Source organism: Pleurodeles waltl, chromosome 8, assembly GCF_031143425.1.
Source record: "Pleurodeles waltl isolate 20211129_DDA chromosome 8, aPleWal1.hap1.20221129, whole genome shotgun sequence".
Taxonomy (NCBI): domain Eukaryota; kingdom Metazoa; phylum Chordata; class Amphibia; order Caudata; family Salamandridae; genus Pleurodeles; species Pleurodeles waltl.
Genome location: NC_090447.1, coordinates 1,380,938,534 through 1,380,957,268, shown reverse-complemented (window position 1 = coordinate 1,380,957,268; position 18,735 = coordinate 1,380,938,534). Strand labels below are relative to the sequence as shown.

The 18,735-nt window shown below is 41.3% G+C and overlaps 1 protein-coding gene across 3 annotated transcripts in view; it reads right to left on the bottom strand.

Moving 5' to 3' along the window:
• Positions 1-18,735, bottom strand: part of FAM76B (family with sequence similarity 76 member B) — a 102,144-nt gene that overhangs the window by 56,670 nt on the left and 26,739 nt on the right. For 2 of the 3 annotated variants that reach the window (XM_069202404.1, XM_069202407.1), the window contains exons 7-8: positions 15,905-15,982; positions 7,305-7,440 (exon numbers count right to left, since the gene is read on the bottom strand). In XM_069202404.1, the coding sequence (XP_069058505.1) occupies positions 7,305-7,440; positions 15,905-15,982 (214 nt within the window). The remainder of the gene's footprint in view (positions 1-7,304; positions 7,441-15,904; positions 15,983-18,735) is intronic. The other variant, XM_069202405.1, reaches the window with a different exon arrangement.

Sequence of the window (18,735 nt, the reverse complement as noted above, 5' to 3'; positions counted from 1 at the left end):
AAAGATATTGCTAAAAGTGGGACAACAATCATATGATAACCTAACAGCGATTAGGTCTTGGCTTGTTGCCATCTATGACAGGATGCTAAGTGCAAACAAAATTGAAACTATGGCATGAGGATAGGGGTCATATGTTATGCACTCATCTTGGCAATCTTTTCAGTCCATCAGTGAGTGAGAAAAGCCTGTGAATGACACCTCAGCTCAAAAAGGGTGGCAGGTTTACCTTTTATTGTTTGATGTGGAAAATATTTCCTTCCATTGACTTCCCTGTTAAGGATATTAAGACTTTGGACACAAAAGTCTGAATGCAACAAAAAAAAGAAATGCTCAGGCCTGTCATTAAGCTGGCCAGGTATGGTGTTCTATCAATTTGTATGACTTACAAAAAGCATGACAGGTAAGGAAAAGTGAATATGACTCATGCTGTATGCTTGTGTTCTACACCACAAATCTCAATACTCAAGCCGTATAATGTAGGCAATGGGGTTGCAAGACAGGGTACTACTCAACACCACGTAACAAAAGAAAGTGAAGCACAAACTGATATATATATATATACATACATATATATGGAAAATGTCACTTACCCAGTGTACATCTGTTCGTGGCATGAGACGTTGCAGATTCACATGCTGTGCATATCCCGCCATCTAGTGTTGGGCTCGGAGTGTTACAAGTTGTTTTTCTTCGAAGAAGTCTTTCAGTCACAAGATCGAGGGACTCTTCTCATTTCGGCTCCATTGCGCATGGGCGTCGACTCCATCTTAGATTGCTTTCCCCGCAGAGGATGAGGTAGGAGTTGTGTATATAGTAATAATGCCCATGCAATGGAGTAAGCATGTACATAATGTGCTTAAAAGTTATATTAACAATATTTCAAATGTACAAGTTTAATTTCAGTCGACTTAAAATGGCCACAGGCTTCCGGGGAGGTGGGAGGGCACATGTGAATCTGCAGCGTCTCATGCCACGAACAGATGTACACTGGGTAAGTGACATTTTCCGTTCGATGGCATGTGTAGCTGCAGATACACATGCTGTGCATAGACTAATAAGCAGTTATCTCCCCCAAAGCGGTGGTTTAGCCTGTAGGAGTTGAAGTTGTCTGAAATAATGTTCTTAGTACTGCTTGACCTACTGTGGCTTGTTGTGTTGTTAACACATCCACACAGTAATGTTTAGTAAATGTATGAGGCGTAGACCATGTGGCTGCCTTACATATTTCTGTCATTGGTATATTTCCTAGAAAGGCCATTGTGGCGCCTTTCTTTCTAGTGGAGTGTGCCTTTGGTGTTAAAGGCAGTTCTCTTTTAGCTTTAACGTAACAGGTTTGAATACATTTAACTATCCATCTGGCAATGCCCTGTTTGGATATTGGATTCCCTGTATGAGGTTTTTGGTAAGCTACAAACAATTGTTTTGTTTGACGAAACTGTTTAGTTCTATCGATGTAGTACATTAGAGCTCTTTTTATGTCTAATGTATGTAATGCTCTTTCAGCTACGGAGTCTGGTTGTGGAAAAAACACTGGGAGTTCCACAATTTGGTTCAAGTGGAACGGTGATATAACTTTTGGCAAAAACTTTGGAATTGTGCGTAGAACCACTTTATGTTTGTGTATTTGTATAAAGGGTTCCTGTATGGTAAAGGCTCGTATTTCACTCACTCTTCTGAGTGATGTGATAGCTATTAGAAAGGCTACTTTCCAGATTAAGTATTGCATTTCACAAGAGTGCATGGGTTCGAATGGTGGACCCATGAGTCGCGTTAATACAATATTGAGGTTCCACGAAGGAACTGGTGGTGTTCTTGGTGGAATGATCCTTTTTAGACCCTCCATAAATGCTTTTATGACTGGGATTCTAAATAGTGAAGTTGAATGTGTAATTTGCAGATATGCTGAAATTGCTGTGAGATGTATTTTAATGGACGAAAAAGCTAAGTTTGATTTTTGTAAGTGTAGTAAGTAGCTTACAATGTCTCTTGCGGACGCGTGTAATGGTTGAATTTGATTATTTTGACAGTAATAAACAAATCGTTTCCATTTATTTGCGTAGTAATGTCTTGTAGTAGGTTTTCTAGCCTGTTTGATGACCTCCATACATTCTTGTGTTAGGTCTAGGTGTCCGAATTCTAAGACTTCAGGAGCCAGATCGCTAGGTTGAGCGATGCTGGACTCGGATGTCTGATCTGCTGTTTGTGTTGAGTTAACAGATCTGGTCTGTTTGGTAGTTTGATATGAGGCACTACTGACAGGTCTAGTAATGTTGTGTACCAAGGTTGTAGTGCCCAAGTTGGTGCTATTAGTATTAGTTTGAGTTTGTTTTGACTTAATTTGTTTACAAGATACGGAAGGAGTGGGAGAGGGGGAAAAGCGTAAGCAAATATCCCTGACCAACTCATCCATAACGCATTGCCTTTGGAGTGAGGCTGTGGGTACCTGGATGCGAAGTTTTGGCATTTTGCGTTTTCTTTTGTTGCGAATAGGTCTATTTGCGGTGTTCCCCACTTTTGAAAGTAGGCCTGTAGTATCTGTGGATGAATCTCCCATTCGTGGATCTGTTGGTGATCTCGACTGAAATTGTCTGCCAATTGGTTTTGAATTCCTGGTATGTATTACGCTATTAGGCGAATGTGATTGTGATTTGCCCAATACCAATTTTTTGGTGCTAAGAGACACAGTTGTGATGAGTGTGTGCCTCCCTGTTTGTTTAAGTAATACATTGTTGTCATGTTGTCTGTTTTGACAAGAATGTATTTGTGGGTTATCATCAGTTGAAATGCTTTCAACGCTCGAAACACTGCTAGTAGTTCTAGCTGATTTATGTGAAGTTGTTTCTGCTGAGTGTCCCATTGTCCCTGGATGCTGTGTTGGTTGAGATGTGCTCCCCACCCTACCAGGGAAGCATCTGTTGTGATTACGTATTGAGGCACTGGGTCTTCGAAAGGCCGCCCTTGGTTTAAATTTACAGGATTCCACCATTTAAGCGAGGTATGTGTTTGGCGGTCTATCAACACTAGATCTTGAAGTTGACTCTGTGCTTGTGTCCATTGTGTTGCTAGGCACTGTTGTAAGGGCTGCATGTGTAATCTTGTGTTTGGGACAATGGCTATGCATGAGGACATCATGCCTAGCAGTTTCATCACCAATTTTACCTGATACTTTTGGTTTGGGTGCATGCTTTGTAGTACGTTTTGGAATGCTTGTACCCTTTGTGGACTTGGAGTGGCAATTCCATTTTTTTGCGTTGATTGTTGCTCCTAAGTATTGTTGTATTTGACACGGCTGTAAGTGTGATTTTTGGTAGTTTAGTGAGAACCCTAGTTTGTGAAGGGTTTCTATGACGTATTTTGTGTGTTGAAGACACTGTTTCTGGGTGTTGGTTTTGATGAACCAATCGTCTAGATACGGGAATACGTGTATGTGCTGTCTTCTGATATGTGCCGCTACTACTGCAAGGCATTTTGTAAATACCCTTAGTGCTGTTGTTATTCCGAATGGTAACACTTTGAACTGGTAATGTATTCCTTGGAATACAAACCTTAAGTATTTCCTGTGTGAAGGATGTATGGGTATATGGAAGTACGCATCTTTGAGATCTAATGTCGTCATGTAATCTTGTTGTTTGAGCAAGGGGATTACGTTTTGAAGTGTTACCATGTGAAAGTGATCTGATTTGATGTAAAGATTTAGTGTTCTGAGATCTAATATAGGTCTTAGAGATTTGTCCTTTTTGGGTATGAGAAAGTACAGGGAGTAAACCCCTGTCCCTTTTTGATGACTGGGTACTAGTTCTATTGCCTCTTTTTGTAACAACGGTTGGACTTCTATTTGTAATAGATCCATGTGTTGTTTGGACATGTGTGTTTTTGGTGCCACATTTGGTGGTAATTGTAGGAATTCTATGCAATAGCCATGTTGGATGATGGCTAGGACCCACGAGTCCGTTGTTATTTCCTCCCAATTTTGGTAAAACTCTGTTAGTCTCCCCCCCCCCACCCCAACTGGTGTTACGTGTTGGGGATTTGTGACACTGAAGTCACTGTTTGTTTTGAGGGGTTTTGGGACTTTGGAACTTCCCTCTAGTCTTAGGGAACTGTCTCCCTCTGTACTGTCCCCGAAAGCCTCCTCTCCGATACTGCCTCTGGTATGTGGGCCTGGTTTGTGAAGTTGAGGGTCTGTTTGTGCCCGAAACCCCCCTCTAAATTGTGTCTTCCTAAAAGTGCCTCTGCTCTGTGGGGGAGTAGAGCGCGCCCATGGCCTTGGCCGTATCTGTATCTTTTTTCAACTTCTCGATAGCAGTGTCCACTTCCGGCCCTAACAACTGCTGTCCATTAAAAGGCATATTAAGCACAGCCTGTTGGATTTTGGGCTTGAATCCTGAGGTGCGCAGCCATGCATGTCTCCGAATTGTCACCGCTGTATTTACAGTTCTTGCAGCTGTGTCTGCAGCGTCCATTGCTGAACGCATCTGGTTATTTGAGATACTTTGGCCTTCTTCTACCACCTGTTGTGCACGTTTTTGGAATTCTTTGGGCAGATGTTCAATGAAGTGTTGCATTTCATCCCAGTGGGCTCTGTCATATCTTGACAGCAAAGCCTGTGAATTCGCAATGCGCCATTGATTGGCTGCTTGTGCTGCCACTCTTTCCCGCTGCGTCGAACTTGCGACTTTATCGGGTGGTGGTGCATCCCCAGAGGTGTGTGAATTCGCCCTTTTCCGTGCTGCGCCAACTACTACAGGGTCCGGTGTCAGTTGCTGCGTAATGTACATAGGGTCTGTTGGTGGAGGCTTGTACTTTTTCTCCACCCTAGGAGTAATAGCCCTGGCCTTTCACGGGTTCTTGAAATATTTCCTTTGTGTGTTTTAACATTCCCGGTAGCATTGGAAGACTCTGGTACTGACTATGTGTGGATGACAGTATTAAATAAAAAGTCATCCTCGATTGGTTCAGCATGCAGTGTGACGACGTGAAATGCAGCTGCTCTGGACACCACCTGCGTGTAAGCAGTACTGTCTTCAGGTGGTGATGGTCTTGTTGGGTAACATTCAGGGCTGTTATCTAACACAGGCACATCATAAAGATCCCATGCATCTGGGTCATCTTGGCTCATGCTTGTGTGTGTTGGAGACTGCACCATCTGTGGGCTAGCGACTGGTGATGATTGCGGTGAGGTGATGGTGGCGGAGTTACTTGTTTTGCCATCTTTGCTTGTGGTGGTTTATCCTTCTCTTGGAAAGCCAGTTTCCTTTTCATACTTATAGGAGGGAGAGATCTTATCTTCCCTGTCTCCTTTTGGATATGGAGCTTTCTCGGTGTATAATCTGGCTCCCCTGCCTCTAGTTCCTGTCCGAAGCTATGACTTTGCATTTGTTTTGAAAGTCCTTGCTCTTCAGTGTATGAGCTTGTTTTCGGCTCCGAAGCCGGATGTTTCGGGATCTAAACCTTTTCCACCATCTTTTTTGGCTCCAAAGCCACTTTTTTGTGTTTCAGTGTTCCGATCTCTCAGTGCCGAGTAGTCTTGGTGCCGTTATCTCGATGTGGAGATTATTCTGACCCAGTGTCTTGGGGTCGAGTCTTTTCTGTGCCGGAATCTCGACCGGAGACGGATGACTTCGACACATGCATGCCCTTTTTCGGTGCCGTTGGACGGTCACCGAGTTTTTGGGTTAAGCCATGGCCTGCCGGCGGTGGCGTCCCCTGGGCTCTGATGAATTTTCCGTGAGTTTTGGCTGGGGCGGTTTTACTCACGGTTTACGGCGTCTGTTCTGTTTCGGCCTCGTCCGAGTCAGCAATGGAGAAGGTTTCTTCTTCCCCAAGTCTTGGTGCCCTGACGGCGGCTGCGCCATTTGAAGTCTTCTCGCTCTCCGGTCCCTCAGCGTTTTCCTCGATCGAAACGCTTGACAGGCCTCACAGGTAACCTCCTTGTGTTCTGGGGACCAACACAAGTTACAGACCAAATGTTGATCTGTATAAGGATACTTGTTGTGGTATTTGGGGCAGAAGCGGAATGGGGTCCGTGCCATTAGTCTTGTCGACGCACGTGGTCGGGCCGACCAGGCCCCGCCGGGGTACCGAAACCACAAAGGGCCACCGGAGCTCTTCACAATTCGGTGTCGATCTGTGTTAACTAACCCGATACCGAACGCAAACAATACCGTCAAATTTTTCCGATATCTAACTAATTTTCCGAACCGAAACACGGAGCGTAGAGGAACACGTCCGAACCCGATGGCGGAAAGAAAACAATCTAAGATGGAGTCGACGCCCATGCGCAATGGAGATGAAATGGGAGGAGTCCCTCGATCTCGTGACTCGAAAAGACTTCTTCGAAGAAAAACAACTTGTAACACTCTGAGCCCAACACTAGATGGCGGGATATGCACAGCATGTGTATCTGCAGCTACACATGCCATCGAACATATATATATTTATATATATACACACATGCCATTGAACATATATATATATATTTTTTTAATGTATTTATTTATTTCTGTTCACAGTGAAGAGCTCATTAGCTTTTTATTTATTGGATACGTTTTGGCTTAGAATACTTACAAGCAATCAATATTCTTTTAATAGCAGTGGAAAGATTATGAAGTACCTGAGATGGAGCTGATGATTAATATTAAAGAAACAAAATCCAAACACTATAAAGCATATGAGGTTTTGATCACATTACGTGCAAAAGAACCAAAAATATTCAAAAACACCAACCATGTGACCGGCAGGGTTGATGAAATAGGAATTTCGGAACTACTAAGAAACTAATGTAGCCCTGTAGCTTACTTAAGAGAAAAACAATGCTGAAACTGTGCATTTGAAATTAGGCACGGAATTTAGTTCCAAATAAAATCTGTTATTACATCAGGCTCTAAAAATAGTGACCTGTTTAGTTGTTTTTCTGATTCTTTCAGTTATGAGGGTGAACTGAGTAGGTAATATATGTGGAACACTATGATATTTCAGCAATATTATTTTGGTTTGTTTTGCATTTCAGATATTAATGCTTTGCTATGTATTTTATAATTGTATCGGTCCATCATGCTTGATGAAAGATTGTGTTCTTACATTTTTTAATACAACAGTAATGCAAACAATCAGCAGCTTTGAATAAAGCTTATGACAACAGGCCAATCAGAAAATTACCACTCACTGGGTGTAAGGATAAAAATTCTTTCCATCTGGCTCTCCCATTCACCCACCTACGGAAACGAATACTACAGCTAAGCCTGCATTCAATTCTTTCAACATGTAAGCATGCAATATAAACATTAAAATAAATCCACATATACCTTTTTATCCTTTTCTAAAATGGTTAAATCTCTTTGTTGCAAAAGGCGCTTCAAGGATAGCACTTCTTCCTTCAACTGACTTATAAGAACAAAGTTGTCGGTTCCACCAGTATCCGTTGATTGATTCACTGAGCTACTAATGAGAAAAATTGATTTCAGGGACCAATACCAATAGGTTGCATATGAACACAATACAGTCATTTTTACTTTCAAGAATTAAAATCTCCTCCCTATATAGGTCACATTTAAGAGACTGTGCCAATAAAAACTAGCATTGGCAAAGCCAATAAGTTTCACCTATGCGAATTCTATTGACTTTTTTTAAACAAATTGCAGAGCAGTTGAGCTGCTTTGCAATATAGATAATATTTAGTAAACAAAAAGGTGCCATTACAAGGACAATAAGCAAAACCTATTGGCTTTGCCAATGCCTTTTTTTTTTTTTAAGGGCGTACCATTTTGACTTCCGACTCTTAAAAGTTCAGCTGGAAAGTTCATGCCAATGAAAAAAGTGCAATCAGCATACACATTCAAAAAGACGCTTTTTTGGACTCATGTATGGAAGCACTGGCAAAGTAGCCACTACATAAGTAACAGTAAGGAACAGAAAGCCTACTTTAACACATTTTTTAAGTACTCTAAATAGTGAAATTTGAGCAGAGAGGGTTAAACAGGTGCAGTAGGATTCAATCTCAGTACAGAAGTGCAGGTTCAGGTGCAGTAAACCAGCGTCCAGGTGAACGTGAGTGATTTTACAGTGCTTTACGCCTTAACGTGAAACAGGATTTGTGGTGTGTTCTCTGGACATCTGATATAGTGAGTTGTGTACCAACGTGTTACAGCGTATTGACTTGCTCACCACTTACTGATTAACATAGGAGTATTTGTTTTTGAAGCAACACTGTTCCTTTGAGTATGCAGGCCTTTTCTCCCCTGGCACAACTTTTCAGCTTTCATCATGGAAGTGCATAGGTCAGTTTTTTTGGTGAATATTTAAAGAAAATATATATATATTTTTTTGGGTAAAATCAACTACAGCGGTTATTTTCTTACTACACGTTTTCTCGGTGGGAAAGATGCAACCTTTTCTGTTCAAAGTAGTTAAAAGCAACATTTTGTTTCTTAATAATTCCAGGGAGATATAAGTGGTGACATACCGCTAGGTGTTTCCTAATCTGGTGCTGATGTAGTCGTGGTGGTGGTGATTGAGGGCGCTGCTGGCGCCCAGATCATCTGTACCAGAGCATCATTGTAATCATCTTTGTTGTCAACTGTTACCAACACAACCTGAAACAATTCTTTTGTGACAGCTGATATTTGCAAACTGGAGATAGAGTAACTGTGCCAGGACATTGATGCAATCATTTCTATGCAATATTAAGGTGATTGATGTAAACAAAAATACCATGCAGCCCCCGGACTCTTCAAGCACAGGGGAGGAGAGCAGACAGCCTGCATATGAATGAAGTACTAGCTAGCGAAATAAAAACAAGCATTTTCAATGCAACGGGGCTCGCATTTGCTCGAGTTGGAGCGGTTTGCGTTGTAAACTCCTAACCTAACTTTTTCTTGCCACACAAATTAAAAGGGAGAAAAAAAAAAACAGCGCGATCACTATGTAAAATGCAGCGCGATCGCGCTGCGGGGAAAATGAACAGATAAGGTAGTCCAGACCCCAGGCTCAAAATATCGAGCCTCGTATGTTTTTGGTAGTTTACCGGTGCTGTGTAGGTGGGCTAAACACCGGAAAAGGCATGGCGTATGCATGCCTTTCACAAATGAAAGCAAGCAGATTTTAAAGAGCAAGCCCAGGAACCAATGAAAGAGACTGACGTGACCTGGGTGTGGTTTGAAGCCCAAAGAGAGATTACTTTATGGACAGAGCGCTTTGCGCTAGCCCATAACAAGCATTTGCAATGCAATCAGTCTCGCATTTGTGAAAGTTAGAGCTTTTGGTGTTGAAAATGACAATGTTTTTTACTTTTGTTTTTTTGTATGCAGTGGAGTGATGATATCTGCATAGAGCTATTGCCATTCGTATGAACTTGCAACACTGGAGAACCAGAAAATTGGCAAAAGTTTATGAGGGAGGGAAGACTAGAGTAATATGCTGGTTGAAAAAAAAAAACTAAGTAACATCCTGGAAAACGCAAACACCCATAGGAAATGCAAGATTAAGTAAAGTAAGTGAAATGTAAGTAGGAACAACATGGTTACCTTAATGATTTTACACTTCCGAAATCAATGAGCATTTATGCCTGAAACGTTAAGGACAAGACTATAGGGCCCGGAAGGGACAAAACATAAGCAGTAAAGACCACATCCCTGAATACAGAGCCATGGTAGACGTTTTATAAACTAAAATAAGGGAAACTGCTGATAAGGATCATGTTAATCGTTTTCCACTCTACACATCAACCAGGTATTGCAGTACCTCCAGGAACTGTGCTCTTCCCCACCTGGGGAAAACAATGGGTTTATTTACAAGCCCCTTGCTCCACCAGTGCTTCACTTTTAAAATGAGAAAAAGTGACGTACCGCTGGTACAAGGGGCTTGTGAGTAAGCTCCAATGTTGTTCTAAGAAAGAGGAGAAAACTAAAGTAGCGCTTCATTGGAAAACTCTGTAAAGTGCTGCTAATTTGTGTGGTTGTGAATAAAACTAATCTGCCCACTTTGCGACGACTCGGCCTTGCTATGTTTAGTTTTGTTTTCCGTATTTTGAACCTTTTGTTTTTTCTCTCTCCATCTCGAGGCTGCACTTTGGAATAGAAAAATGTTTTTAAAAAAAAAGACGACATTTGCAAGGTGTTTTTATTTTTTTTATCCATTTCACAGGGGAACAAATAAAGGAAAGGAGAGGAGAGGAAAGAGAGGGTAAGAGCAGTTTGTTTAAGTTATGGTTGTCAGCAAGTGAGGAGTAATAATGCAGTCAGCTAAGCATGGAATTGCACGACATGCTGATACACGAGGCAAGGAGCAAACCTAAAAGAGCGCGCAGGAAGGAACATACATAAAACAAGCAGTGTTGTGGGAGAGGTGAGGTGGCGAAAATGAAAGCGAGCATGTTGTCAAAATGAGCAAAAGCCGTGATGCAAATGCTGACTGAAACATGAGACATGGAACAAAGAGCAGGCTGCCACGAGCAGAAACAACCTGCGATGGTGAGAATGAGAGCAGGAGCGTCGTTAAAAAGCACACAGCCTCCAAAGTAAGACAATAATTAAACCTGCAATGTAAACAAATGAATAAGACAGCATGGAGGAGGGAGGAAATGCCCAGCAAATGTGACCGGATAAGATTTACAACCCTGTTTACAGCAGAGCTCAGAAAGCCAAGTATTCCTATCCAGTGCTCCAGATGAAAGATCAAAGTAGTCCCTGAACACATCTCAAAATGGTAAGCAGTGTATTTAGATAGTAGTCACTCAGATCCCCTTGGGAGGACACCAAAAGATTACCCAGCAGCAAGCAAAGATTTTTAAAGGACACTGGCATACCCAAATCACATTGACTGGGTGGAGCTGAACCTCACAAACCATCTACAAGAGGTCGCTAAGCGAAAGTGCAAGCACTGTCTAGGCTTGATCCAACAAAAAAAAAAAAAAAGGACTGAGTTTGCGAGTACCAGTGAAAGCACACTGGCCAGTAGACAATGGCAAGTGACCGGAAGGATAACTTGGTCCAGAGTCCACCCAACAGCATGGACGGAAGAATGATGGCAAAGCAGACAGCAGTGTGAAAGCAGACGACGTGCTGGCCAATCAAAAGGATGTAAATTAGAGTAACTTTAGACTAAGTAAATGATAAGTTCAGGTAAGTAAGGGGTGGGTTCTCAGCCCCTTTTAACAGTTTAAAAAATAGACAAAAGATTTTGCAAGTGTAGCACGCAAGCATGCGCATGCAGGTAAAAACTAATTTTTTTTTTAAAAAGAGGAGGCTGAATGAGTGGCCAACAGACAGTGCCCCAATGTGAACTATTTACTGTGAAAGAACAGGTTGAGAAAGCATCAGTCAAAGATGGAACAAAACAACTCCTCTCCCACACAGAAACAAAAATCCAAGTAAAAGGTCAGATTTCACTTGTCCTTGGGAACTTGCGTCACTGATCTCAAATCAAGACCAATGGCCAGTGTTTCTTCTTTAACTATGTGGCTTTTTCAACAGAGAAACTCACCCATTCATTCAGTTATATTCTCTGCCAATTGCTAAACCTATCCTGCGTATTTTGTCTGCTAACTAAGTCATACATATCTTAAAAGGACCTGAAGGTTTAACACCTGCCAGGCCTTTGGCATACTCTCCACTGTAATAAGTGAAAAAGCTTTGTGATGGTATGAAAGGCTGACTGCTTTGAAAAGATGATGGCACTAAAGATCAGGAATAAGAAGTGAGTGACTGTGGACAAAACTCAATCCCTAGAATAATTAAGAGTTCCAAGGTCACCACCAACTATGGCCTGCAGAGAAAGTTTATTTGCTTTTGCGAAGTATACTTTAAGCACCGGATCACCAGTGGTGGCACAGAGGACACCTGCTTTCCTGCAAACATTCCAACAGCAGAACCCCAAAGATCAAATAGGCCAGGAACATAAGCTTTGGATAATGAAGTGATTAATCCTCAAGGAGTACATATCAATAAGCTAATGGAAAACACCTTTCTCTCCCTCCATAGAACACTGTGTCAGAAGTACTGCAGTATCTTTATTCTTAGCATAGGGCACTTATTCAATTTTTATTTCCCTAACAGTTTGGGACCATCTCTACTTTAAAGGTAACTGAATACTTCATGGTAGCAATGCTTCTGCAATTTAGGACACTTGGTGGCAAGTGCAGAATGATCAAGGATGTGGTTTATCATGGTTTCACTAAGGTTTCAGGAACTAGTTAGTAACACAGATAGCCAGCTGACTGGGATTTAGAGAATCCCTGAAGCAAAGATCTGGTTTTAGCCCATAATGTCAGTGAGAGTAACCCCCAGGCTAGGCTGTGACCTCCAGATTGAGCCACTCTTTCACTGCGAACATTGGTTTTATTTACGGAGAAAAATAAGCTGGTGGAAATTTGTTCTGGAGAAGCTTTTTCCAAACCATAATTTCCTTTTAATTATTAAAAATGTATGACATTCAAAGTTAACGAACCTAAATGGTTGAAAGCTTTTCATTGTGAAACAATCCTCTGAAGCTGTATTCTGTTATCACACATATTCAGTTTGTCATTTCCACTGATGATAGGGGAAGAAGATAATGGAAACTCATACCCTACCCACCTGCTCCACTATTTCCAGCTTAGTTGGAGGATACTGGAAGACCCTTCCCCACCTTTCTTTTCCTTCTCTCATTCTTGCATCATCCCTCTGCCTAGTACTCAGTATTCCTACTTTTACTTTCCTCCATACCCAAACGCCTAGCACCTCTTTCCCCTTCATGCTTATTAGTCTTGCACCTACTCCCGAGCAGTATTTTACTGATGCCACTTGCCAGTCCCCAAGCCTTTGACCACCTCTTCATCTTGCTATTAGAGTCACCAACATAGCAAACACTTCTCTGATCTTTTTTTCTTTACCCATTGCCCAAAAATGCTTCTCCCAATTTTTGTTGTTGTTGTTTTAAACGCAGAATACAATGACAATTCAAAACTATTTAAAAACAACGTTCATTTTCAAGATTTTTTCTACTTCCAAACAAGAGATTCTATGCAGGGTACAAGTTAGTTTGTTAAAAAATTGATTTGCCAAAAAAGATTTGGTTTCTTTTTGGTAACAATATTTATTGGAAAAAAAAAAAAAAGGAGATATTCCCCTCCCTTGCCACCACCCATGTTCTCCATTTTTGTTTTTCATGATATCAAAACTGTTCACCTGTGTATAGCACAATCATCATATGTGATTGATGAAAGGAAAAACAGCTCACCACTTGCTACCTTCGTCACCCTCATTATGAAAACAAACAACAAATGGAGCAGGGATTCCGGATTTAAGGGCAGGGACATTACCCTAACCCTAAGTTGGGGAGGGTGGGGAAGCTCCTGAACATTATGAAAAGCAGGACAAAAAAAAAAATGTATTCTGGTGACTTACTGCAGTAGATGCAGGTCTACAAAAATCAGTCCATGGTAACCTTCCAACATTGGGATGAAAACCTAGCCAGTAAGTGGTGTGGTACGAATAATTTATGCTGCAAGCAAAATCCACAGGTGTGGTTGCCTGTTCCCTTAGGATGGGGAAAATTGAATGAAGCTACTTACATGTGTGTTAGATTGTCACTAATGTCTTCAGCTGGGAGAACATACCATCAGCATAGACTAATGGTCTTCAAACCCTGGCAGGCAGAACTCCCCACCTTGAGAGAAAATGTTTACCTGCAAGGCTCCCCTCAACCTCAGAAGTGTGAGGGAGGCACAGGGTGAGTAAGAGAATTAAATTATGTCAAGCACAGATTGTACTAAGGAGAGAAGCTTATGAAAGGGAGTATAATGGGAATTGCACTGGGACATACAGTAGACAAGGGAGGCCTTCTTCTTGTCTTACCTTCTATGCACTGTTCTATTCTCTTGCAACTATCTTTCTCCTGTTAATAAAGCCATGGTTTCTCTCCTGTCACAGCTCCCACCAGCATCCTAATACACTCATTTCCCTGCCCAGGTCTCCCATAATTGCCCCTCAGATCACTATCCACTTCTCCCATCAATGACCACCTCTTCCTGTTGGTGTGTCCTTCTCCTCAGTTTCCCATCATTGTCCACTACTCTCCACTCTTATGGCCACCTCTCTCATCAGTGCACACCAGTCAATTTTGTCTTCTTCCATCACTGTTCACCTATGTCATGCTTTTTATTCTTAAACCTAAACCACAATTCTACTTAGACCTATGTATTATTCAGTATACATCATACCTACACTTGTGTCGCAAGTCAGTACCCACCTCCATGTTCTTCTCTTCGGTCAATGCCCAATTTTTATTACCACTCACTTCTCCAGTCGTTAACTACTTACCTATTTTATCTCCTTCTAATATTACTGCCTTCTTGTGTGTAGCTATGAAATGTGGTGGGGCGAAAAGCTCAACAAATTGTTAACTCTACAGCATTACCACCCCATCAGATGTCTCATGTGGGACTATGCTTCCCCAGTGTCTCTCTAACGTCTTAAACCCCAGATTCACGAGCTGCAGACTATGCACTTACTTGAAACGTTATCCCCTCTTGCTATCACAATTCAATCCTTGCCACTGAAATCTGCTCTGTGAGTAAAACTGTTTGCAGTACAAGCACAATTTCCTATGAAAAAAAACCTGAAACAAGTTTAACCCATAAAACTATAACACAGTTATCAATATCTTTGTCTGGTTCTTTTGGTTTGCATTAATGTGTTGCCCAGTTCCCCCTTTAACACTAAGCAGTTGTGCTTAATATTTACAGCCAAACTAAACCAGTGTCAAACAAGCAATTTAAATACAGGAAACTGTTTTCTATTCTTACACCCATGCTGCCTCTACGGTTATCACATGATTGTTTCTCAGCTCATTTTGCATGATGTGCTCAAAATTAAAGTGGAAAAATCCTGCTTCGCAAGCTCATTTATAAAATTTTACTTTCAGGCATAAGATGTCATTTTTCACACATACGGTTAACTTCCAACCCACCCTCTCTCCCCCTACCGAAAATTGCAATTTATTTATAAAAAGGTCTTAGTAGGCTTTGGCTGCCCGAGATCAAAGTAACAGCTACTCAGAGCTAACTGGGGTTTTAAATGTAGTGAATAGCAGTTATACATTGGACAGTATCCCCCCCATTTTTAAATCTGGATTGCCAATTTGGAAAACAATAAAAGAAGACGTTGATAATAGAGTTGATTTACAAATAAACAGTTTGTTATTGTGGCTAAACACTAGGGAATGAACAATGTCAAAAGCAAAGTTAAAAATGGATATCACTGTAGCAGAACAAGCGCCAAATACAAACATGCATTTGCAATGCAATGGGTCTCGTGTTTGCTCAAGCTAGAGCCATTAGCATTGTAAACTCCTAACCTGACTTTTCTTGCCACAAACTGAAAAGTACAACAGTTTCACATAAGCGAGCCTACAGCCGCCATGAGCGCAAAGCAGATACACAAAGGGAAACAGAAGATCACGCGGAGTGAAATTTAGCGGCAAAAGTGCAATTATCCATGCAACCGACAGAAGTGCAAATATCCATGTAACAGGGTTGATGTCATGCAAAGTGCTCGACTATGGTCCAGCGAGATTGCGCTGCCTATGAAATAAATAGAAAAAGTAGTCCAGAAACCATACGGACACATGGAGCCTCATATGTTTTCAGTAGTTGGCTGGTGCGCTCGAGGAATGCTAAACACCGGAAAAGGCATGACGTATGCATGCCTTTCAGTAATGAAATCAAGCAAATTTTTAAAGGCAAGCCCACGAACCAACCAAACTGATGGGCGTGGTTAAAAGCCCACAGAAAGATTACACCAGGGACAGAGCACTTTGCGCGCTCGACCCTAAAAAAATGCACAAACAACATGGTCTCTTGACAGTGTGTTCTCCACAGAAACAAAACTCCATTACTGACACAGTTAAGAAAAAAAGGCCAAATAGTTACCTATCTCCATTTGATGGCTTTGTTTCCAATTTCGGTTTTTTCTTTGGAGTTTCATTCTGAACAGAAGATGATATGTGGCTTAAGGAAGAAAGAAAACTAATTTACTTGCAATAAGACACTTTATTTTATGTTATTCACATCAAAATAATGATCTAATTGACGAGCAAACAAATGCACAAGTATCAATTAAGAACTAGAGTAACTATTTCACAGCACAAAAAGAAAGGAAATTGGCAGCTTAGGTGCATGTGCAAAATGCAAACCACACCAATAACCTTCACACAATAAAAGACGTGGCTTTCCTTGAACTGTAAAATTAGGACTAGGACTACAGGAGTTGCTGCTAAATAGCTTCCAACCTAAATCTAGTTCCCTTCTCCTCCCCTCCAAGAAAGGTCACAAAACAACTAAAAAGCCAATAAGGCTGAGACGGTGATTAGGAAATGCAAGGAATCAGACACTGTTCTCAGCCAACTACTGGTATGGTATGGTATGGTATGGTATGGTTAAACAGCTCCCACTTGTGTTGGGGAAGGGAGTCAGTCTTCTGAATCTGTCCGTCAAAATACCTTGAACTTTAAGCTTCAGACCAGTAGTGTATTTTATAAAAATAATAAATAAATAAAAAAATAAAAAAACAACAACATTTTACTCCCTTTTAATTGCTGCCGACTATGCAACGGCACCAAGCCACCTGCATTCTCTGCCTGCTTGGCCCACCCCTTCCATGTTAATAGTAAGCACCAGTGCTGACTCTGGGTGGGTTGGCTGGCAGGCCCTGTTGGCAACCACCCTGCACAGTGTGGGGTTGGTTTCCTGTGCGGGCTTTGCTGCAGGGCCTTTACAAAGGCCATGCCTGGCAGAGGTGGTGGGGGGAGGGATGGTGCAGCGGGTTGGCTTTACATATGGTAATAAAATATTGCTTTTCGTTAAGAAAACCCTAGAAATTCACTAGGAAAAGAAACAAAGGTTAAGGTAACGTTGTATTTAGGTGAATAGTATGGGTGGGACTGGTAGACAGTGGTGATTATGTACAGTCTTAGCAAGGTATACCGACGAGACAAGTAATCTAGCATATGGAGTAAAATCATCATATGAGGGGAATATCTTAACTACTTCATGAGGTTTCTATAAAAGTCTAAAGTCAGTCAACATCAGAAAGAAAAACATTCATAGTTGTTAATCCACCCTCGAGTACATAGGAGCCTAGCAATTTCACATAAACTGGTTCCTGTGTCCACAGCAAATACTTTCTACAGACATTTAAGCAGGAGGGAAACATAAATGAAAATTCAGCAGTGACACTTTCAATTGGCTCTGTTTTCTTTTTCTTTTGCTTGTGTCCTATGTGACAACTGATCAGTGACATAGCCTTTACCACAGTTTCAGGCCATGATAATTTGGAGAAAAAAAAAGCACTTGTCCAAAGTAAGCAAGAATAGCATATAGCCTCCATACAAAGATATAGCTTTAAAACAAATCAAGATTCTGACTCAAACACTTGCTCTGGAAGGAATAAAAAATAAAGCTTGCTAAACAGGAAGAACATCTGCAAGAAAAAAAGTTTCAAGCTTTTTTTGTTTTTTTTTAAAACCCCTGGCAGGACAAAAAGGCAAGGATATCTGTGCCCCGATACATTTCTATGATTGCAGAGAAAATAATATGAAATATCAGAAGTAGGAATAAAGGATTATAATAATTTTACAAACTCATTAGGCTCTGAGCAAAATAGCTGCTACCCTATAATAGTAAAAAGTTTTTAAAAACATGCAAAGTCACAAAACAGTGTTAGAGAAGATTTAGCGAGTAGGATGGAAATCTTTTTGCACCACAGCATTTCACTCATGCAAGCAAAAAGTGTTTTAGTATACAGGAAATGGTCACACTTAACAGTTTTCTCATTCAAAAAAGTAGTTATTTCGGACCCTAAAAAAATGGTAAAAGCATATGCTACTTTCCCCAAAGAGAGGTAGGAATATAAATCCCCACCAAGAATTTTAACATCTCCCACAACAAGTTATAACAATTATTACTGAGCAGTCTTTGTGGTGCGTGTGCCATCAATCGGGAGGTTAATCAAATAAAAAGAAGATTGATATCTCCTGTAATCACAATTTCTTAAGAAAACATTTTGGCTTTGTCATACACTATGGAGACGGATTCCGAGAAATACTTTATTTTTTTGCAAGGACTGGTCATAGAGCTTCCTTCTAAATCAGATGGCCAAATTAGCACAAAACAATTGGTTTCAATTAAAAAATTAAAATGATACAAAAAGTTTCCATTCAAGACTCAGCAAATGAGAACACCCTGTCCAGTGACTTATGCATGCTCTCTAGACCAATTGGGTTATGTGCCACATTAGGCCTAGATATCAGTATCCCACTTTGCGGAGATACTGAGGTCACCTTGGGCAGACTGCTATCCCTTAAGACCGTGAGCCGGGTCTGGCACGGAGCCTTCATTTTTCTCCCCTTGCAACTAAAACAAAGGCCAACCTGCAAAAATGGACACTGTTGCCACTCAACGTACTCGGCAGGTGGCCCTATATAAAATGATACGCCCAGAATTATTCTACATCCTCCAAAACTACTTTCTAATGTTCCACAATCAGTGGTTTAGGTACCTGGCGTCCACGATTCGCTCCCTCTTACGGGCAGGCCGCCAGACCCATACTGCTCTGGATAAAGGCTGTCAAACGGTATGAAAGGGAGGGATGAGTATGCAACCCTACAGCTCTACTTGCAAACCCGGGCCATCAATGACTGGCTGTATGCATTTGTTTTGGGGGGCACTTTGCTCGATCGGATGGAGCAATTAACTGACACAAC